The sequence below is a fragment of the Leuresthes tenuis genome, unplaced genomic scaffold, assembly GCF_036924035.1.
Source record: "Leuresthes tenuis unplaced genomic scaffold, fLeuTen1.0.hap1 SCAF_14, whole genome shotgun sequence".
Lineage (NCBI taxonomy): Eukaryota > Metazoa > Chordata > Actinopteri > Atheriniformes > Atherinopsidae > Leuresthes > Leuresthes tenuis.
Window position 1 is genome coordinate 6898442 of NW_027325368.1, and position 23037 is coordinate 6921478.

Sequence of the window (23037 nt, forward strand, 5' to 3'; positions counted from 1 at the left end):
CGTACATCCCCGTCACGTGACCGTGTCCGTTTCCTGTTGCTATTGTGCCACTCTTCTATGTTTTTCACCCAAATCAGCGACTGTAATGTAAACAACAGCGGCGACGACAGCTGCGGTTGTGTGACTTGTGCTCACGTACAGGAGTCCGTTTAACGTCTGCCACGTCGCTACAGTCGGCAGGGGCTCTGTTCCGGGGCAACATGGCCAACTGTGTGGCTTTCCAGAGCAAGTTAACCTCCATCATGGAGATGCTAGCCAAGGCAGCCGTGGTGGAAATCAGCAAACTGTGGGAGGACGGCTTCGCCCTCGTCCAGGTCGAGCTTCGCAGGAGAGAAAGCGAAATTGAAGCACTTAACAGAAAGTTGATGTCGATGGAAAACGAGCGGTTAACGGCTATTTCTCAGGTTACAAATAAGTCATCTTTTTCTAAAAGAGAGCAGCAGAACAAGCTGCTGCCGCCCGCCGGTGATGGTAAGAACAGCCAAAATACACAATAACAACCACTGTATACTTCATTATATCCGCTTCATTATACGCTATAACGTAGCTACATGAACAGATTGACACAAAATATATGTAAAGCACAATATTTAGCTTCAGTTGTGTTTTTTAAATGAAGGCACATATCGGTTATAATAAATGTACTTTATTTGATTGTTATTTTTCGATTAGTATAATTGTGTTTTAACTCAGATTTTTTACTTGTCACATGTAAAATTGGGGTGAAATCAAACAAGATGTGAATGGTTGTAGAAGCACTTTAGTGATCACCTCTCTGAAGGGACTGTGGTGTTTTTGAGAAGTTTGAGGTTTTCAACAACCAGCTATCCATCTTCTACCACTTATCCAGATCCAGTTTGCAACAGCCTAGTTTCTGGACAAGCAGAGCTGTCCCAAACCTCCTCTCCATAGCCACCTACCTCCTCCAGCTCTTTGTGGAGGACAGCAAGGTGTACCCAAACCAATCGAGAGACACAGTCTTTTCAGCTTCTCTTATGTCTGATTTTCAATGGAACATGTCTGAAACAGTTCAGCTGGGAGGAAACCAGGAAGTATTTTAGGCAAATACCCAAATCATCTAATCTGGCTCCTGTCAATGTGGAGGAGCAGAACCTCGACTCTGAGCCCCTCGTGTATGACTTTTCCCATGCACAGTTCAGAGGCTCATTATAGATGCATGTATCTGCTAGCTTATTCTTTTTGACACCCCTGCAGCTCATAGGTGAGGGTGTTAAAGCAGATCAACCAGTAAACGCGCAGCTTTGCCTGTGGTCGCTACTGTCCTCTGCCAAGACACAACAAGTTGTCATAAAAAAAGACTGTTTGCCTTCTATTTAAGCTCTCAGGATCACAGACATCAAGATTAGAAAAAAAAAAGCTGGAAACTGATTGTTTTCATCAGTGATTTATCTGATTATCCTGATTAATCATCTGAGTGATGAGTGAGAAATTTAAATCTCTCATATGTAACATGATAGTCGCCGTATTTAATAACGACTTTTATCTCGTAATTAATTCTCACCATATTTAATAACGATTTTAATCTCGTAACTAATTAAAAAATTATTATTTTTTTTAGATGTGGCCCTAATACTCCGTCGTATGATGGAAATAACAAATAGACATTTTTTTCCTAAAATCAATCACTAAACTACATGTACACATGGAATGTCTTAATAGAAAAAGTCAAATTGTTGACAAATACTGTACATAAACACTTAAAATGTCCTTAGTTTATTAAATGTTTCTATGCAGACTATAAATGTTAATGTAGGAAACAGTTTTGTGCCCCCAGCCTGTCATTGTGAAGATTTGGTTAAATTGTTTAGAAAGGAAATATCAACCATGCTTTGTCATTTCAGGGCCTTCTGCAGATGCAGTGCAGAACTTGTCTTCTGTCCAGAGCATCAGAGATAAGGCAGACTCCTCGGCGAGCAGCAGCACGCCGCCAGCTGCTCAGACGGAGGAAAAGCAAGGGGAGCAGCTCAAATCTGACCACTGCGAAGCTGAGGACAGAAATGACGAAGACTTGATAGTCAAGCTAGAAGACGAGGATGACGTCCAGATTGTGGAGCAGTCAGTGGATTCGGATCACGGCAGTAACGCTGGAGTAGGTCACCATGAGATGGAGCAGAACCAGCAACCTGTTGAGGCTGCGCAAGAACCCGAGACCCAGCAGTGGTTGTCTGTTTCAGTGGCAGACAGCGACACTGCAGACGACTCTGACTGTATCTTTGAACCGAAGCAGTTGTCACAAAATCTGGACTCGGAAATCTTGCTCATTCAAAATGCCTTGGATATTTTTGATAGTTCAGCGGAGGTGGCATATTCTGACAGGCTTGTGAGGGATAATGGGACAGTGCAAAGTGCCTCGAGTAAATCCAGGGCTCCTGTGACTTTCAGCCAGCCTCAGCCTAGCATACCTACAGAAGCAATAAATCACCCAGAGAGGGGCATGTCCGTTAGATTCCTTTCAGAAAAACAACGACAGACTAAAAACATGTCAGCTTTTAACCCGGACAGCAGATTCTTTCTTTTAAACGATCCAGAGTTGCATAAAACGATGGCGAGTCGCCGCATTAAGGAGAAGTGGTACATCTGCCCGTTCTGCGGCAAAAGCTTCGATCGCATCAGCCACCTGGAGATTCACCAGCGAATTCACACGGGAGAGAAACCGTACACGTGTGACACGTGCGGCAAGAGTTTCTCTCAGAGGAGTAACCTGCGCACCCACCAACGGACTCACAAAGAGGCTCTCAGCCAAAATGCCGTTTGATTTAAAAGCATCGAAAAAAGCTAGAAATGTCAGTGTCATTTATGCTTAGATCAAGAACTTTTTTATTTCACTATTATTGAAAAAATGTAGCTGATTGATTTTTACTGTGCACTAATTTTTTTGATAAACAATGAATTTGACTCAGCGTAGGTTGTCAAAACTAACATCGGTACTTCGGACCCGTTTCTATACCCACTCACTTAAGATAAAACACTTCAGGACCTAATTTAGAATAATAAATATTGATTTTTGACATTCTGTAAATAAGGAGACACCTCTGTCTTAAACCTTTGGCTAATTTGATGTGAATCTCTGGATATGTTTAGATGGACAACAATATTCCAATATTAAACCTTTAAAATCTGACTCTGAATAAAAACACTGCCGTGTAAAAAGCCTTTTCTGATAACCGTAACCCGAGGTCCCATATGGGGTAAACAGCAGTCCAGTCTTTATTATTCAGCTTTATGTTGACGTGTTTACACCTTAACGGCACTATTACGTGCTGCTGGAGTTTTCAACCACGTGCATTTTGTGACGCACGTGGTTGTTGAACTCTGACATCCTAACTGTCAACTGGAAAAAATATAAGCATTAATGCAGACAAAATTCAGCTTTTCTACACAGGAACTTGAGTAATGGTTGTCCAACCCAACTTCCACATGTTGCATCAACTCTAAGAGAGGCAGCTTTACTAAGTAAACAACACACCTTTCATTCATCAGTTGAACTAATTTGTGTCTAAAGTTTAAACCAAAAGAAGGATGTGTCTTTTCTAAACATCACTGCTTGTGAAAAATGAGTCAAAATTCCAATTCCGTGCTCCTGAGTAACACACTCTGCATTTTGAGGATTATGGATAAGATGAAGGCTTAGAATGTGTGCAGTGATGTAGAGCATGTAATGTAGGCGCGACTTGTTATTTGGACTATGCCCTGTAACTTATAAATGGAAAAACCTGTGTGGAACTTAAACATCTTAATCCGATTATTGTCTTATTGCTGTGCATGTAAACCTAGCCATTGTGGATCAGAGATTAGAGAGGAAACCTACATATATGATCACTCTAAGACCTCTTGTAATGTTTCCCAAGCCTGGTCTTCAAGGCACACAGCCCTGCATGTTTTCCTTGTTTCCTGATTCAAATGAAAGGGCAAATGAGCGGGGAAACGTGGACAACATGCAGGGCAGTGTGCCTTGAGCACCAGGGTTGGGAAACACTGCTACATAGCAGTCTGTAGCATTAAAACTTCTCATCCTCTGTCCAGTTTCGGGTGATACAGTGAAAACAGTACAGCAGCTCAGCTACATGTCAGATGGATAGCCAGGTTCACATGAAGGAGTCCACCAGAGTGATCCTGAGAAATTCAACATATTACCACACTGTTAAAGGGTAGGGAGTCATTACCCGAATCGTCTGTCATACTGCTCAGGCACCGTGAGTTTGTTCACATACATTTCATTCATATAAACTGTGAGATAATTGCTTTATTCATGGAATTTATGTCATATCTTAGCTGCAGCTTGGAAACACAAATTGATCCCAACCAAAGGATCCCCAGCTGCTCCAGAACATGCTAAGAGATGTGCAGATGGGTGATAAATCATAGGAAAGGAAAATCAATCAAGTGTCTTACTCTATCAGCACGTACTATCAGAACAGCTTCATTGTGCTTTGGCAGTCATTATTCAAGTCTCTTGAACTCTGCTGAAAGGATGGAACTCATTCGGTCGAAAATCTCAAGCAAGCAGACTTGAACCATGACAGCATAACAGAACCACTGGATCCCCTCACAGCTGTCTGTAGGTCTTCTTGCATGTCATCCAGGCCATGCCAGGTTAACTTCTGCTGAAAATATCTACACCGAGTAAAGCGGCTCCACTTCAAAGGAACAATTCGACAATTTGTCCAGCACGTCTGTTTGTTATCTTGCAGTGCGAGAAAATAGATATAAGTCACACTTGGCTTAGCAGATGAACAGCTGGCCTGTCTCATCTGGAACGTCTATCAAGTTGAACCTATCTTATTTAATCTGTGAAAAATTAAATAAGATAGTTTTATGGGGTATTATACGTTGGGTTCTGGTAACTGTTACCTGCTGGAGTCTCAGTTCATCCTGAGCAGCACAAAAGGTATAACCTTTGTTCCCCCCACTCAAGTCTTCTGGATGTCGTTTTGAGTTTTCTGCGTCAGTGAGATGCTAAGCAGGTGAAAGTCAGCAACGACACCTCGCTACAGTCATACAGCTGCTGCTTTTCTGTCTTAACAACTTCATGAAGCCATTTTATTCTCACACAGGAGGGCAAATCAGCCTCAATGTCCAACGTTTCACTAAAGAGCAGTGACTGTAAAATCACATATGCTGTACTTTTATGAATAAACATTTCAACATATACAAGTCTCTCTTGCATTTTTATAGAAAAAAACACTTCTACTTGAAAAACCATTTCCAGTGTATTTATCATCTTCTGGCAGTCCTCCTCGACAGATGATATGCAGATCCAGTCTGCCACTGATGAGCCCAAAGCAGGCTCAGTCTCAGTTCTTCCCCTTGGCTCTACCCCTCTGCTTTCCAGAGGTTAGAGTAGTGGTCATTTAGCCCTTCAATAGAAACTTTTAGGGCCAATTGAATGGCTCGATGAGCCATAAGAAAAGAAGGAGCAGAGCCGAAGGGCAGAACTGGGACTGGGACTAAATGCAGACATGATATATAGTTGGCCAGTTCCAGTTAGTTGTATTTTGTCCGTTAAAATCAACTGGTTAAGAATCTTTGTCCAAGTCTGTGTTGTTTCTCATAATACGAACTCTTTTGACCTTTAAGTAGCTCTTGAAGACAAAATAAAAATAGAAAACTCTATATTTCTGTATATATATAATACATATATGAGCAAATACACAGGAGCATAATGGCTGGAAATATCAACGAGTGCTTTTGTCCATGTTGTCCTCCCTGAATGTTTTTTATGTAAACGGCACCATGAGAGAAAGACAGGATTCACGGAGAACTGTCTTTGGATGCTGAAGAGAAACGGGATATCCAGGTATGATTCACCGACAGCACTGGGTACACGGTTAAATTTCGCAACCAATACAGTAAACTTTGTCTAACAAGAATCATGCCTCCTGGCAGAGTCGAGGACAGAGAAGACTTTTCATTTGTGTGTCCTGACAGTGAAGGAAACAAAACCCATTAGTGGATCTTTAAAATATTTAGGATAAAAAAAGTCCAAATATGAAGCGGCCCTTCTGTGGACCTCAACATCCCTCATTGTCATCTGACTTCACTGAATGCGAGTCCTCATCTCTCTGCCAGCTAACTGGTGAAGGCATTAAAAGACCCCATTATAATTCAAAAAAACTTTTCAGTTATCATAAAATAAAGATAAAACTTTAAAAGATCACAAATAGGAGGTAAAAATGTGCATTTCGGTAGAGCAAATTTCACACTGTCTGTTCAAAATAACTATCCAATTAGAAAGAAAAAGGTTGCGCAGAGATGCAGACATGTTGTCTTTGTCACGTTATGGATGAAAGTCTGCTTTAGATGAGCTGCTGGCTGGGGTGCAGCAGAACGGCGTTGGAGTTGGGTTTGGGCCTGAGAAACCCATTTCTGTAGTAAAAATGATTGTTGAGAGCCTCTGTGATCTGGATCGAGCTGCCATCTTCATCATCCTCTTGTTCCTCCACTACAGACTGTGTCAGAGCCCAGTCGTCTTCAGGCGGAGAGTGTCCCTCCTGCAGGTGGCCCAGGTCTGGCTCCCGAGACCCGTCGTCCTGCTGGGCCTTCATTGGAACGAGAGATGAGGGAAGACCTGAGTCCTGAAAAAGAAACAGAAGATAGTTTTGTTTTGTTTAAAAAAAGAAAAAAAAAAGACTGATTTTAAAAGGTTAAAAGATATCAAGAATCCAATCCTCTGGTGACCCTGAAACATCCCATAGTAATCCTGCTAAGATCCTGGACTGCTGAGGAACCTGCCACCTCTCCTCTCTCTGCTCTCTTTACTCTTCATGTACATATGACATTATTGTTGTCATTGGCTTGTGTTCGTCTTTCTCAGCAGGTATCCCTGGCCTGGTGTCATGGTGCCCGTTGTACCCTCTTTCCTGTCCTCTTAACCCCTGACTGGTTGAGGCAGATGGCCGCCCTTCCTGAGTCTGGTTTTGATGGAGGGTTCCTCCTGTTAAAAGAGAGTTTCTCCTCTCCACATTCGCCTTGTGCATGCTCAGAACGGGAGATTGGATCAGGGAGAAGCTTTGAAGCAATCTGGTGGTTTCCTTAGCAAGAAAACTTGTTTTTGAACTGGCATTGTATGATTTGGACTAATTTAGATTATAATAATTCGATCTTTAAAGTGCCTTGAGAGGACATTGTCGTGATTTGGTGCTATATAAATAGAAACTGAACTGAACTCATCAGTTTTAAATGCATTCAGTGGAGTTCCATAAAAAACGGTGCCTAATTTTCTGTTTGCAGATTGTTTTTATATATTTGTTAGTGGTGGTTGTAGTTGTACACCAGTGAAAGATCCCATCATCATTTGAAACAGAAAGCTGTACTAATAACAACTGGTAAAAGAATAAAGAGGATGTCTGCTCATTTAGTTGTTCTTCGTTCACCTGTGTCCTTTTATCCGTCTCCACGAAAACGTCAGTGCGGATGCAAACTCAGCATCGAGTAAAACACAATGACGGATTACAAACAAAACCACATTTCAACTTAATCTCTCAGACGCTAACTAGTACCAGCGACATGTTGCTGGTCTTCAGGTACAACTCAACCCTCCTCCTGCGCTCCTCCTTCTCTCCATCCATCTCTCCTCCTCTCAGGCTCACTTCGCCGTCGTGCCAGATGACGGGACGTCCAAGCTCGTCCAACTCCACCTCTTCTACATGCCCCCACTTCCCACCCAAAGTGGACTGGCTGCCTTTATAGATGGGACGCTCCTACAGACAAGGTGGAAGGTGGAAGTTACAACGCTGATAACAGCTGATTAAATGATCGTTAAGCAAGTTTTGTATTTGTTGATAAAACACTTGTAAAGTAATTTAAATTTAAAGTAATTTAAGGAAAACAGATGCCACATTCTTATGCTTTTCATGCAAAATGTCTACATTTTCATTTAAAAACCAGGATAATGCAGAATGCACTTTGGATGTTTTTTTTTTTTTAAATCACTTAAATGGTAAAAGCTCCCAAAGTAAAGTTCCTTTTATGGTAATGAATATCTCCTTTATAAAGCTAAAATATTTAATCTTAAACTGAAGATTTTGTGTAGGTAACCCAGTGGTTTTATTGTCTTTGTAGTAATTTTAATCAAATTTAAAATTTATTTAAAATTCTATTTATGGTATAAAGTGTAAATAATTGCTGGAAACTGACTTTTTAAACAATCAAAGTTGCTAAAATGAAAAGATGAAAGCCTTGCTTTGCCCCCCCCCTTGGAAACACCTCACGTTTTAGCAGACAGTTCAGAAACTCACCAGAGACAATTTGCTGTTTTTAAGTCGACTGTCTATTCTGAGCACAAACTCTTCAGCCTGGGCAGAAAAGGGAAAGTGTGAGAAAATTTGCCAATGTCAACACAAACAATAAAATGAGTCAATCAGAATGAGATACGAATGTTGTGCGTCTTATTATTAGTTTGAAGCTGCAGCAGTGTGTAATTATCGGCCTCTGCTGCAGACATTCCTGCTGACATACAGCCGGCTCCACCCAAGAAGGCCGGGTGTGTCAGCCCGATACCTCAGCCCTTTGGGTTATTGTTTACATGAGTGCTTTTGTGTTTGTGCTTGTACCTGCACTCTGGGGTCTGTGCTGACAGAGTTCAGTCTTCTGAAGGAGGCTTGTCGAGAGAGGCTGTTAATTTCCTCTCTGGGAAGAAAAAAAAAAAAAGACGGCATATTTAGAGGATTTATGGAACAATAGTGCATCTAGAATGTAATTTTAGAAAACAGGTCAAGCGTTTTAGCAGTTTAAACAGCAGCTCATAACCAAACATTAGCAGACGAGCTGTCATCACAGGCAGAGCTATGATTAAAACCCTCTTCCAAGGTTCTCATAAACATGGCCTCCTTGAGAAAATGCGGTTAATCGCACTCACGTTTTTTCGCTAAGCTGCATCTGAAGCCTTCTGGTTTTGTGTCGGTGGCGGCGGTGGATCAGCAGCACCACAATGACCAGGATCAAGACCACAGCTCCGGCTGAGGCGCAAATAACGATCAGCAGCAGGTTGTCACCAGCGATAATACTCATGAGTTCAGATTTTTCTGGCAGAGAGATGATGAAGAAATCTGGTCACTCTCTCACACACAAACACATTAAACAGCTGATCCGCATCTTTCATGCAGCAGTCTTGACCTCCAGTTCAACCTTATCTATGCTTTACATCCTCCACAAGGGGGCAGCATATTTACACAATTACTTCAAATCAAGGAGTATTAGTCTTTATTTAGCTGAATTTTTCTTTTAACTGAGGTTCTCTTATGACTACTGTTATCCTTTTTTTCTAAAATTCAATGAAACACACAGTGAGGGGACAGTATCTTATTCACTGTCATCCTATTTCCACCAACAAAGCAGATATTCACCGGACTTACCTGTCATTTCTAATGTATACTCCGTTTTTCCGACTCCCACACTGTTGTTGACTACACATTCATAGATTCCACTGTCATTACTGCGGAGGGCTCGTTCAAAAACAAGTTTCCCTCCAATCACAGACACCCCAGCTGGAAGAGCTCCTCCTCTCCTGTAGATGAGAGAAAATGTCACATTAATTAATAAAAAATGTCACAGGGAGGTGACCAATACTCAATCTATGACTCACTGCTTGAAACAATAGCTGTGACTCATGTTGACAACTGTAAATAAATTGGAAAATAAACCTGCATTCCAGTTTTAAGTCCTTACACTCTTGAGCAACAAGAAAAATACAAGAAGTTGTTTGCATCATGCAAGGTATCCTTCAAAACAAACTCAACAGAGGGTTTGGTTCACTACAAAGAGAAACCGAACAGTTTGCACCCACCTAAACCAAAACCTGCTTCTGCTTACAACTTGTGCTCACTGAAGGTTTGGGGGACCGTGAGCAAGCCTGGATACAGAGTCCTACACTGTGCAACTGCAGCCATCACAGGCCACATAATGGAGAGCCAGTTTGTGATGAGGTCCACTGAGACGGGTCATGTTGCCCCAGGTTTCAATGAGCTGCAGAGGCTATTTTACTGCTGCTTTAGCCCCAAACTGGAACTGGCTCAGATTTCTTTTCCCAAAGCCCCGCCTAGCTTCTCTAACAAGCCTTTTATGATCAGGTCACAGGTGGAGATTTCATCAAACGCAGAAGAAATGGTTGAGAATGGGATAGATATTAGTTATTCATAGTTATTCACCTGCGGCAGACAAAAAAAGATTCTAATCTGAAGTGTATTCACAAACCTCAATGGATTTGTAGGTGAATTATCATCACATCTGGCTGTCAGCTAGAGGGTTTACATTTATGCAATAAGTAAAGCTACAAAATGGTTCAAGTAGAAGCTTAAAGTTGGAGCCAAAAGACTAGAGAGAGAGTAAAGCAGCTGGCCTGGTTTACTTTAAAGGTAAAAGTTCAATCATTCTCTCCTTTCGCCATGCACACAATTCTCCCCAATGGCAGAACAAAAAAAGAAAAAGCTTTTTCAGTGTTTTGTTAATTGATTGAACATCGATTGTCTAAAATATCTATCAATTCATAAACATTCAGACTCTTTGTAATGACACTTATGGCTGAGCTCTGGTGAATCCAACATGGAAATCAATTCTTAAGGTTCAAAGAGTTATCTGAAGACCTGTCAGTATGGATTGTCTCAAGAGAAAAATCAGGGGAAGGAAACAAGATAATGTCTCCAGTTTTTATAATATCCCAAAGAACAACAGCCTCCTTTATTTTAAAAGGAAAGATTAGAACCACCGACCGACTTTCTGTCGTTTGTTACTTAGAGATGAAGAGTCAAACAAGTAACCAACTAGCCAACGATCACTCGTAGGGATGGGAGAACCTTACAGATGGACAACCATCAGCAAGACACTCCACAGAAGCCATTTCTCACAAGCCTAAAAGCCTGCTGGAAGTTTGCTAAAAGTCAACCTCTAGAGCACATTTAAAACCCACTTAAGTTTGTCCAAGTGGCAAGTGTTCAATAACCTAAACAAATACAATTAGCAATCACTAAATCAGCAAATATTAACTGAAATAAACAATAAAATAACAGAAGATTTGAATAAACTGTGTTTGCACAATCAAAGCCAAGAGCGAAGATATCCTGCTCAAACACAACTGAAAGCCAGCGAGATGAAAAAGGTATTCAGGTGTGTTTAAAATAATCAGCTCCTATAGGCTGCTCCACAGATCAGAGGCTGACAACTGGAAAAAGTTTAGTCACCTCTGTTGATCTAGGATCTGTTCAAGAGCAGTTAGTTTGTGGACTCGAGTGCTCTGGCTCAAGTGTGAGGCTGTGAAAGCTCAGAAAAGCTGGGTGGCACCATGTCAACGAGACTCCTAAAAACATGCACATTTTTAACTGGATCCTGACATTCACTGGGAGCCAGTGTAGGGAGCAGGTGTGATACGATCAGAGTTTATCTTCTCAGAAAGCAGACTCCTGCGTTTTGTACCGTCAGCAGATGACCAGGTGATCAAGTCCAATAATCTCTGAAAGCGTAAATTACTCTCTCAGAGTCATGCAGACGGAGGTGGCCTTCACCTAAGCAGATTCCACAAACTTTTTAAAATAAAGCTAAATTATGACACAAAGATGCAACTTTTTGGTCCTTAATTTCCAATGATATATGAGGAAGAAACCAGGAGCTGAGCGTCACATCATTAAAAACATCCCTACAGTCAAACAAGGTGAAGACAGCATCATTTTTGGGGGATTTTGTTGCGATAAAGATGATGCAGAAAAATAAAAAGGAATTTTCCAGAGTGTCCAAGATCTCAGGATGACATTTCAACAAGATGACAATCAGAAAGATACTGCCAAGAGAGTCAGGAAAGCTCAGGCCCAGTGACCCAGACACAGTCCGACTGTGAAACCCAGTAGAGCATCTCAGCAAAGACGAATAATAGCACTAAAACTCCAACCTCATTCAGCTTGAACATTTCTGCCAAGAAGAATGGGAGAAACCTCTAAAAGGAAAGATGCGCTAAGCTTACAGGATCATTACCCCCAAAAAAAGGCTGTTATGGCTTCAAAGGTGTGTTAGCTAAGTTAAGAGTCTGAATCCTTATGAAAATTATACAGTGTGAACAACTGTGTGCAGACTGAGGGGGGGAACAAGAAATCTGTTGAATCCATTAAAAGTGGAAAACCTGACAGGGTTTGAAAACTTCCCATCAGCACCGGGTTTACAAATAAGAATGACATATTTTACCGTCTGATTTCTTGCACTTAACCTCCTGCCAAATTGCAGGTCTCCAGGACACAGATCTGTGTTAATTGTTCCAGTTGTAAATACAAAGAAAGATGTCAGATGTCTTCTAAAAGGTACAGAACAGCGAGGAAGTGAACCTTGAATTTTAAATAGTTACGTTCCATAAACTTTACGTGTAACTGGAGTAATTTTGCAAACACTTGTTTGTAAACTGCAGCATATTTTCTCTGTCAGTCACAGATCAAATTAGAGATTAAAGGCAGTTTGATAAGCACATTGTTTCACTGAGTTTACAGAAGAAGATTAACATAGCGTTATAATCAATCAATTCAAATGGAAAGTTATGTGAAAAGACATTGAATTAAAAAAAGATTAAAAATATAAAACGCATGTAGACATTTTAATATCTTGAGATTGTCTCATGGTGAAGATATTTTTCACCCAGCGCTCAACATTTGATCACTGTGTGGACAGGTATAGCTATAATGGTTGGTACAGTGTCTCTAATTAAAGCTCAGACCTATGTTTTACCAGACATTAGAGTGATATTTAAAGCATGGCACTATGATTAAGCGCTTAGCATGCGTCTCCAGTTCTTCCTTGTGTCGCTGGCTCTCTCCCTCGTGTGAAAATACCTCCCTTCTCAGATTCTCTAACTTCACATTTCGCAACAGGACACCACAGCTTTTATACTGCAATGAATCGAGCCTGCAGAGGAAGGCACCCCCTCACTCCCCGTCAGATTCGAGCCCACCTCTTTGTTGTTTGCAGGTGTGTAGCCCATGTGTATGCAAGTTGGCAGAGACGTATCTGTGTTTTGAGTCACATTCCAATGCCATGTAAAGAGCAATTTAACAGCGCAAAAGGTATAACAATGAGGTGAATTAATGTGTACTGGGAGCCAGACAGAGTTTAAGTGTGGGTTTATGAGCAGCAGAAAGTACGCCGACTGTACCGTGTCCAGGTGATTTGCTGAGGTTCGGGGTTTCCCTTGCTTTTGCACAGGAGCTCAGCTTCCTTCAATCCCACGTACAAGTGTTCGGGAGAAGAGGAGATGATGGCATCTGGGGGGTCTGATACAAACACAGATGCCAGAGCAAAGATTAAATATGGCACAGCAACAGCAGAGAATTAAAGATATTTGTTCATGTCATAAAAACACCACATGTACCCATAGAAAATGCTATCGGATGGCCTCAGCATAAATTTCTAATTTCTGGGTTGCAGACCAGATATTCCATTCACTTTCCCATTTACACGTAGAGTATTGTCTGAGAAATGACTTGTGCCCACATCATATTTAAATATCCAACTGTGATATTCATGCCAGTCCAAGGTCTCAGTAGCATCCATGTCCCTCAAAACAAGGAGCAACTAGCCTACTTGGGTTTCTCCCTTGCCCCAAAAGCGAGTCGTCTTTTTACTACAGCCTTCCTGTTCTGCACTGAAATCCACCAGAGTTCTTTCTTCTATCCATCTTGTGAAAGATATAAGCAACTGGATCTATGAAAACAAGCCAAAAACGATCCAAAAGTCACTCATACTAAGTGGACCTGGCAGCTGTGGAGCCCAGGACAGTGTAGTGATTCCATGAAAACTCTGGTAGGATTTCTAAAAGCAATTCAGGCGTATACATAAGATCTGCATACATTAAGTTTATTTCTATTATTGTTTGTTACTTATTCCAGTAAGGGGAAGCAGATATTGCTGTTTATGTGACAATATCTTACTCAAAGTAAAGTCTTAAGTGATATATTAATGTGAGAACACTGCTGTGCAATGTAAAAATCCTCTGATAAAAGGCAGGTGTATTGTCCTCCTTTACCCTCTGGACATCAAGGAGTTGTGATCATTTAGCCTTTCAACTCAGGAATTTTGGATGGTTTAGCTTTTTTATTTCCAAATAAAAATGGCTGCACTTTCCGCAACTCACCTGCAAGACTAAAAAGGAGGATACGGCTGTTTTACAAGTGAAAAAGTCTCAAATGTCTACTTAGTCTAAATCAGGACCAGGAACTTGTGTTTCAAATTTAAAAAGAACATAAACTCACATCAAATCTAATCAATAGAAAAATGTTATTTTAAAATCTTTATACCTTTCAATTAAATTTATTTGACACATTTCTTCATTTAATTTCTCTCAAAATCTAATTAACCAACTTTTTTTTTTCTCTTGGATATGTTCATTCCAGATCAAAAGGTTACTGAAACCTGGAGTCATCTGTCAAGATGTCAGATTTACGCCTCAGGTCCACGCCTGTGAACTGTCCATTACATCAAACGAAGAGTGATTGTTGAACTGTGACAGAACTAAAAGGTTTGGTGCCTTCAGCTCAAAAACACATGAAGCAAACATGGACTGAGTATCAGCCAATAATGTCTAATGTTTAGTCCACTTTAGTGGGTTTAGTGTTTAGGGTTTAGTGGGAGCACTGACTTTCACAGGCAGACAGTGAAGCTATACAAATATAATGATGAAACTTCACTGGCTGGTTTTACCATCAACAGGAAGATCTTAAGAAGTTGGCCCAGAGCCCCAGGGGAGAGGACTGAACTGAACAATCACCATGTCATTCCATGCTACAGGCAGTTCCTCTTGCAAGACGTGCGAGATCAGCAAAGGAAGAATATTTCAAATGCTACTGCTGATTTGGATCACTGCGAAGCCTCTGATGGTGCGCCTGTTGTTTTAACTATCGATCTCACGTGTCTCAGTGAGTGTGCTCAAACTCAAAACATGCTCAAATAGATAAACAGCCAGGCTGATTTCTTTAATATTAACTACATCTGAGGGAATCAATCTGTAAGTTAAGATAAATCACGGATACCATTAGTGTCTAAAAACAAATACAAATTTCCTGGATTTTCACCTGAGCGTGCTCCATTTTGCTGCTAACATTTCGACGCCCTTATGGAAGAAAAAACAAGGGTGTAGCTAGTAAAAACCTTTAGGTGTTTCTGTTGAGAGCTCTGTTATTGTAAACCGCTTGGCTTCTCAAACACCTAATAAACCAGAATCATTATCATTGCTGTCAGCTACACTTCGATGTTCTCGCTATGAGAGCTGATTGATGTGCATTTAAAAAATTCTAGCACTAAATTGATCATAACCTGACATCTGTGATTATGTATTACAATCCAATGGGTGTGTATGAGGAATCAACATATGGAAGGAATTTTAATGTAGGGGCACACAAAGACGTGTGAGGTCTCCTACTCTTGTATTAAAATATAAAAACTGTGTGAGCACATGTTTCAGCTTGATAGGGGGCAGATTAAACTGGTCTAGGGCTGTAGTAGTTTATGTATTATAGTCTTAACCTGAACAAAAAGCAGAGCAAAGGGATTTAATTGTAAAAAAAAAAAAATGAGAGTGAAGAGATGGAAACTGCTAGCTCAAGTTATGTCAACTCTGAGATTTAAATCACTTCTGTGTCCCTTTTCTTGCACTGCTTTTTGTTATTACAGTCATCAGCTACATGTGAATGAGATGTGTCACTTCTGAAATGACAGGCGTGTCCAAGTTACAAACAATTTACAAATTCCAGGCAGCTTTGGTGGCGAGTTGTCAAAAATGCATTCGTGAAGTGCATTCATCAGTTTGCATTCTGACACTTTCAACGACACTCGGAGCGCCGGACACTCGGAGCGCCGGACACTCGGAGCGCCGGACACTCGGAGCGCCGGACACTCGGAGCGCCGGACACTCGGAGCGCCGGACACTCAGAACACTGTATGGAGACATTTAGTTGTTTTTTGTTTGTTTCATTTTCTGACAAGCAGTTGTGTTACATTTTTCTTGTGTTTTTGGAAATCCATTTCGGTTTGCTGTAATTAACGTTGCATTTCTGATTTGGTGCGTTTTCTCCTGGGTTGTGAATGAAGACAGTCAGTCTCTCACAGCTGAATAAAGACATTCACATCCCTGAAAGCGACTCCAGGGTTATGAATGTACACATTCAGTTGCTAGTTTGTTATATGGTTCATATTAGCAAAAAATATACAATTTTCTTCTATTTTTCAATTAGAAACAGTTACTAAAGCTAACTTAACACATTCAGTGTGTAGTTTGGAATCAGGATGCATGTCTGCTATGGAGGGAGGACACGTTTTCATTTGTTTCCAGATAAAAAGATGCACTCTGACACATAAAGGCTGGTTTCACTTCCCACTGACACAGACTGAGGTTCAAAACACAGAATTTCAGAAACAGGAAAAAAGAAAAAACAACAACCAGACAGAAAACATGAAGTGAAAATACAGAAGAAAACTAAATTTATGCTCCTTTCGTTGTTGTAGTATTTTCCGTTTCACCGTTTTTGTAATTTTGTTAGCGGTTGCATTTCGTTTTCAGAAATTCGTTTTCTGCAGCGTTCTGATTTAATAAAGTTTTTCCAAACCAGAAAATGGACATTTGCTGTTAAAACAGTTCTATCTATTTAATTCTGCCCCTCGCTGATGGTCTCCAACACCATCAGCTGTACTCACACTGAACCACCAGGCGGTTTGGGATCCTACGGGGTTCCTTTAGGCCTGGATGCCACACCAAGCAGTCCAGCTTTTTCCCGTTCATGCTGCGCAGTGGATGGAGGGAATAGTGGGTGGACACGGCCCCACCCTCACTGCTGCGGTTCTGTGTCTTTCCTGGAAGATCGGTGTCCCAGGAGAGCAAGGGAAGTGGCCGACCCACAGCTCTGCAAGAGGCAACCACACTGAACTGCTGGCCCTCCACCAGAGGATGTGAATCCAGAGAGCTGATGGGTAAACCTAAAAAGAGGAGGAAGAACATAGAGAGCTTAGAAGTTCTGGTTGTCACTAACTGACCTTTTAGCCAAAGCAGTCCATGAAAATACATGATAGCTCTTTTAAATGATCTTTTAGATTCATTTTACAGTTGTAAAATGTCTCCTTGGGCTCATTGTTTGGGATGAACTGAAGTTTATTCAAAAATTGTTGATGAATCAAATTTTTTTGGAAATGATGGGCACCATGACTTAATGCTGAACAATATTTATACAAGTTTGGAGCAACATTTGCTGCTATACAGAGGACATCTTCCTCAGAGAAGACCTTGCTTGTTTTAGTCACACCACCTTCTGTGCAACAGCATCAATCTTTAGTAAATAGTGGTAGTATTAAACAGGCCTGCCTGCAGTCCAGACCCGTCACCAAATACGAACATTTGGAGCTGCACCGATATGACAAATGTGGGCTAGGATTGTTGAGCATCGGGGGTTCAGTATCAACCAGCAAAGGGGAAACATGTAACATCTAACGGTGTTGTTAAAACAGAAGGAGGTTCCACACAGAGGTAAACATGGCCAAGTCTCAGCTTTTTATAATTGTTTTGGAGGCGTCAAATTCAAAATTTACACAAATTTCTCCATAAAAAAAAAGATATGCCATCTTTGTAATAAATCAAATGCAGGGTCAATATGGTTTTTAAACCACTGCATTCTTTTTTTTCCACTTACAAATCGTCCCAACTCTTTTGTAGTGTAATTTGGGTTTTAATTGAGTCAAATTACAGGTCACAGGTTTCTATGAGGTTGAGTATCGAATTTCCTTTCATGTCACTGTGTTGAGAACTTTTACAGAAAGACGATACAGAAGCTGTTCATTTCTTTCTACAAATGGCACCAGGTTCATTAGAATTGAGTCTGATGGGCAGGTTGCAAAATCAGCCTGGAAAGTGTCAGAGATATTTACACCAAAAACATATTTGTTTTTCTAGCCTCCGTCTCCAACTGGTTTAACATGATTGTGACTCACACAGCAGTCAATACAGCTGTAAAAACTCAGCTTCTGCTTAAGTCTTTCCTCTGGTGTTTGGATTATTAAACAAGCAGTTAGCATTAACAACAACAGCTATTATGGAGTAATTCAAAACAGAATACTGAAACTTCAAAAAGCGTGACTTGACAGTTTCATCCATCTGCAGGAAAAAGTCTGAACTGGCCAAAAGAGGACTGAACGTAGGAGTTTGATTTTAGTTTGAGTGAATTTAAATGTCTCGATGTAGAGGAATGAAAAAAAATGTCACCAGATAAGAAGTCAAACGTTTCAGTTGTTAAAATTCACTGAATTTTTGGCCTCAAGTTAACAGACCCCTAAAAACACAAGTTATTTCTTTAATAAAAAGATTAAAAGTCAGTGTGAAGTGGGCATAATGCACTGATATAACAGAGGAATTGTTACTTCACATTAAGAGCCCTGAAGCAGAATTAAACCTGCATTATCAAGCTGGTTCAGTTTTTAGTTTTCAATGAAACATGCGGCCTCTTGCATGGGTTACTCTATATGCAAATCTACATTTTATGGCTGAACGTTTCAAGGCTGTGAGAATTCAATTCCTGTGGTTGTCAGTTACTTGTCTGTGTGTTTCTGTTGTTTTTTTCTGATCCGAGGCGTGCTGAGACAGGCCTGTATCTGAACCGTCCTTGTTGATGACTGACAGGCAAATGAGAGCGCCGATCTGAAATAATAGCATCACTCCAAGTTTCCCTTCTGGAGGATCCATTTGGAAAACTGCATTCCCACGGCTGCTATAATGATTCCAGTGAAATTATTTCACAACATAATCCACCCAGGAAGTGATAACTGCGCTGAATAGTGCATTAGGTGATAACAAATTGGCTGCAAAGACCGTGGTATTAACCTTAAAAAGTCATTTAGAAAGGCAGTGTGTTTCCAATGCAAAGTGTTTAAGATGAAAACTTCCTTTTAAGACTTTAACGTAGTCAAAATTGGTTCTTAATACCATTTTTAAGAACTAGCTGGGCCAAAAAGAAATAAAGCAAATGAAGTAGACGAGATTTTAAAGCAAAATACATGTTTGTTTCTACAATATCAGACTATGAGGAAACTCCAGTTCACACAGAAAATCTGCTTCTAAAGAATATCCCTCACTTCAGTGCAGTTTGACATCAAGTCTTCCCTTGAGTCTCTTATTTCTAAAGTGTTTTCTCGGAGAGGATGAGGCGCAAAGCTTTTGCTCATTTATAGTTTATGACTGCATTAATAAAACCGACTTGGCTTGGAGGCCTATCATCAAACCACATCAAAACCTGTGGCTCAAACTTGTTCTCCCACCTCTGCACCTTGCTTGGGAACCAAATCAGACCGCCAGTGTTTTGACAGCTGAGTTACTATTTAACAGAGATATCATCAACCTGCATCTTGTGCCAAAACTTAATCAGTTTTCAGTATTTTGTGGCTATCACAAAATCTAATTCCTTTTCCTTTTCCCATGTAATTCTATTGTTTTTGGCTTTTAACCCACTAAAGAGAATTTGTGGTCACGCTGGGAAAGATCTTTAATTCTCATTGTTGGCAGCGGATAATTATGGTTCAAACGTTATTCCAGCAGCTCCGATAGGATTAAGAAGATGTGGTAGATGGTGATGACACTTACTCCAGACAGTTAATGTGATGCGTCTCTCGAAATTGCCATTTGGGAAGGTGGAGATGTGGCAGGTGTAGGTGCCCTCGTCCGACACCTCTGTGTTGGGGAGGAGCAGAGCAGAGTTCTCGGTGGGGCTGTTGCTCTCGAACCTCACCCGGCGGGAGTAACGCCCAAACTCTGACAAGACAAAAACAGCTTCAGCTGAATACCTCCAACCTTTACAAAGTCTACGTAGTAAATACAGAACAAAATACATTCTGACAGCTCATTTCCCTTTGTGAAAAGCTCCAACTATGAGAAAGCAAAATAAATCGCTAGACTTTGTCACAATAAACCTGCACATATCCAGAGACGTCACAGACCCACCCTGCAGACAATGCATGTACAAAACAACATCTTTCAGGATTGATCCCAGTCCAAATGACACTGTTGTGTAAACCAGTCAGTATCAGCTGCACCCAATCTACCGAGGAGAAAAGCAATGATGATTTTGTCTTATTTTCGATCGTGACCAAACCCTTTCACCAGGGCACGTGCCCCATCATACAGTGTGTGTTTACCATGTTTGTTTTGGACCTTTTGGGACACATTAACAGAGCTGAGAGGTAGTCTGAAATTTTCGCTCAATGTTTAAAAACTATCTCAATAGACATTAGGCCTTTAATGTCATAAAAACTTAGCTTTCCCACTGATTGCACTCATGCTTTAATTTCTTCTTCTGTTTTGTTTGGTCTTCCACACCACATATTTCAACTTCTATCACACTGTCCTTCAAATCATCTTTGAGTTTTTAAGAGAAAACATATCATATTCTCTCCTGTGTGAGACCCAGAAATTATTGTGGCAAAAAAAACATCCTGCAGAGATAAACCAGCCCTGATCAAAATGTGGGACATCGTCTTAAATTGTGGGACCAAAAGATATCAGATAAATGCTGAACAATTCTGCAAAAATGGGGATACCTGTTCACCCGACATGAGTGGAAGTATGCATGTCAATGATGAGAAGCTGCTTCACGCAGCAGCCCAATCTGCACTACACATCACGAGTGTTTAACTCATCAGGGCTGCAGCTGAGAGGGATGGTTCAGATGCAGTCTGCGACGGAGCATCTTTGACTGCCAAAAACCACAAGACAATCGACTGACTAGAATCAGAGATGATGGTGATAGACTGTGAATGTTGACTCTCTGGTTCTGCTTTGCCTGAATACCTGAACTGTTTGCACACCTGCCAGCTAAGTCAACTAATGCGCATATTGATTTCAGCAAGAGTTGTGACAATGTCTTGTATTCAGATGAAGTTGGGTTTATCAATTAAGCCTATTTAATGTTCAAAACCGACAATCAACTTTTCACTCCCTTGAAATATTCATTTTTCAATAAATGGACAAAAGTTTATTATTTTAAATCAGCTACCAAATTAAAGTAAGGTAAAAGTGATGTTATCTGACTGCGTCTCTGCCGACAATCAACAAGATTAAAGTTTTAAATTGATATGAATTGATTTGTATGTCTGATTAGACACTATATTCTGTTTGTTTTGTATGTTTCCCATTTAAATGACAACACAGATTAAAAAGAAGAAGATATATAAAGGAACAAGCTGAACAGAAAGATGTTATAATGCTAAAGGCAGCATCTGTTTCAGCCACATTCGCTGCTGGGGAAACTATCCCAAAGTGTTGAAGTAATGTTGCAGATAATAATAATAATTCATGGGGACAATGGTTCATTAGATTAAATTTTTTGGGACGTTGATATAAATAAAGAGTCAAATACTGGAAGAGGACAAAGGAAGCAGGATGAACTGTCAGGAATAAACACAGAAAGAAGGTTAGAGACGAGAGAGACTGCATCTCAGAGACGAGACTGAAGGAGCAGATTCTGTGCCAACACTGAACATCTTCCTGTTATTTCTTTGCACCTGCAGAGAACCTTATGTGCATGTGGGAGCAGCTGATCGAGCTTTGGAAAGCTCAAGTATAGATGGTAAAACCAGATGCGATGAAGAGATGATGTGCATGCAGAGCAGAGGCAAAATGGAGAGACGGGAGGAGGATATTCTAAACTATTTATTCTCCTGAGCATCATGGGAAATGTGAGGTCACTGGCAGATAAAATGGACAAGTCTTAAAAAGCACACAGTGGGAATAACGGGAAGGCAATCTTTTTTTTTTTCCCCCACAGAGACATGCCAGCAGGAACAACTCTGAATCATCTCCACAGACAGAGAGGTAATGTCAAAGGAGGAGGGATTACAGAGCTTCTAAACAACAGAGGGTGTAATCCTTGGTGTGTCACTGAGAAGGAGCGTCTTTGCACGCCAGATGTTGGACTGCCGGCTGCGAGTTTCTCTCCATGAAGTCTACTGAGAAAGTTCACCTGTGTTACCTACCAACACTGTGTGTAACATCATCAGGTAAATTGTTACTAAGCTACAAAAACAACAACAACATTATCATCATTCTTTAAACTCAGTCGGCCTCCTCTCCTGATACCAGAGCAGTCTCATCACAATAATCTGACACCTCCTAACTCCAATTATCCACCATACTGTCTTGACCTCAGAGGGTCCGATATAAGCACCTTCCCTCGTTCATTTCTCTGATTCACCAGCATGAAACATCGCCAAGCAAAACTGTCACGAGTCATTATGTCTCTTATAAGACTTTAATTACAAACACAAAAGAAATAAAATAGGCAATCAGAGATTGATTGACAGGATATATCACTTACAGCAGTTATAACCTATATGCCATTTATAGATTATGAAACTATCGATGTGTAAAGTGTAGTATCTATTGTTTTAAAAAACAAAGAAGTCCCTGATCGGCTCTTGGTATAAAGTTCAACTTCCCATTTGACTGCAGTAGTCAGTCTAATGGAAAAAAATGTTTAAGTAACTGATACTGAAAGTGTGGGTGGAGAGAGGAGGGTTGACCTCTGAATTCTACCTCAAACTTGGTATACGGCGCACTCCTCACAGTCAAACCAACAATAGAAGCTCCGGAGCAACCACAGTCAAGACCTCACTGTCTCGTTTAACTGGTTCTCATTCCTTTAATCCTCTGATCAGTAACCTGCAAAGCTCTGATTGCTTCAAACTTCACTGTAAAACCTTCCATGGAGGATACTTTGACCTCTTGTACTGTGTCTGAAAAACATGTGAAAAAGCATTAACAATAACTAATATCCTGTCATGTGCTAAAATGTGCACACACCATGGATGAACACCTCGATGAAATCCAAACACTAATGATGACAGTAGGAGCACATCTTTGTCCTCCTACATCAAGTTAAAAAGTCTCCCGCTGAATAAGTTCTACCGGATAAAGATTACAAAGATTACCAAGAGACTTCACTAAAATATAAAAGCATTCCTTAAAATCTCTCTCTCTTTTTAGCATTTAGCTTGTATTTCCAGTTTGAGGTGATTAACTGGATT

The 23037-nt window shown here is 40.6% G+C and overlaps 2 protein-coding genes across 3 annotated transcripts in view; one reads left to right on the forward strand and one right to left on the reverse strand.

The window, feature by feature from the left end:
• LOC140269509 (uncharacterized) lies at nt 1-5513 on the forward strand. 2 transcript variants are annotated; one of them, XR_011907628.1, is made up of 3 exons: nt 1-471; nt 1863-4949; nt 4993-5513. XR_011907628.1 is itself a non-coding variant. In XM_072364635.1 (2 exons), exons 1-2 carry the CDS (start codon nt 201-203, stop codon nt 2774-2776), a joined length of 1185 nt encoding a protein of 394 aa, XP_072220736.1. In that variant the 5' UTR covers nt 1-200; the 3' UTR covers nt 2777-5513. The 2 variants fall into 2 exon arrangements, 1 of the variants encoding a protein (XP_072220736.1); XM_072364635.1 differs by having other exon boundaries at nt 1863-5513.
• The window catches only part of nectin4b (nectin cell adhesion molecule 4b), a 24083-nt gene continuing 6176 nt past the window's right edge, over nt 5131-23037 (reverse strand). The window contains exons 3-11 of the mRNA XM_072364634.1: nt 19601-19768; nt 16675-16953; nt 13142-13259; nt 9375-9526; nt 8879-9044; nt 8574-8649; nt 8259-8315; nt 7521-7721; nt 5131-6596 (exon numbers count right to left, since the gene is read on the reverse strand). Coding sequence (XP_072220735.1) covers nt 6318-6596; nt 7521-7721; nt 8259-8315; nt 8574-8649; nt 8879-9044; nt 9375-9526; nt 13142-13259; nt 16675-16953; nt 19601-19768 — 1496 coding nt within the window. The 3' untranslated portion in view covers nt 5131-6317. The remainder of the gene's footprint in view (nt 6597-7520; nt 7722-8258; nt 8316-8573; nt 8650-8878; nt 9045-9374; nt 9527-13141; nt 13260-16674; nt 16954-19600; nt 19769-23037) is intronic.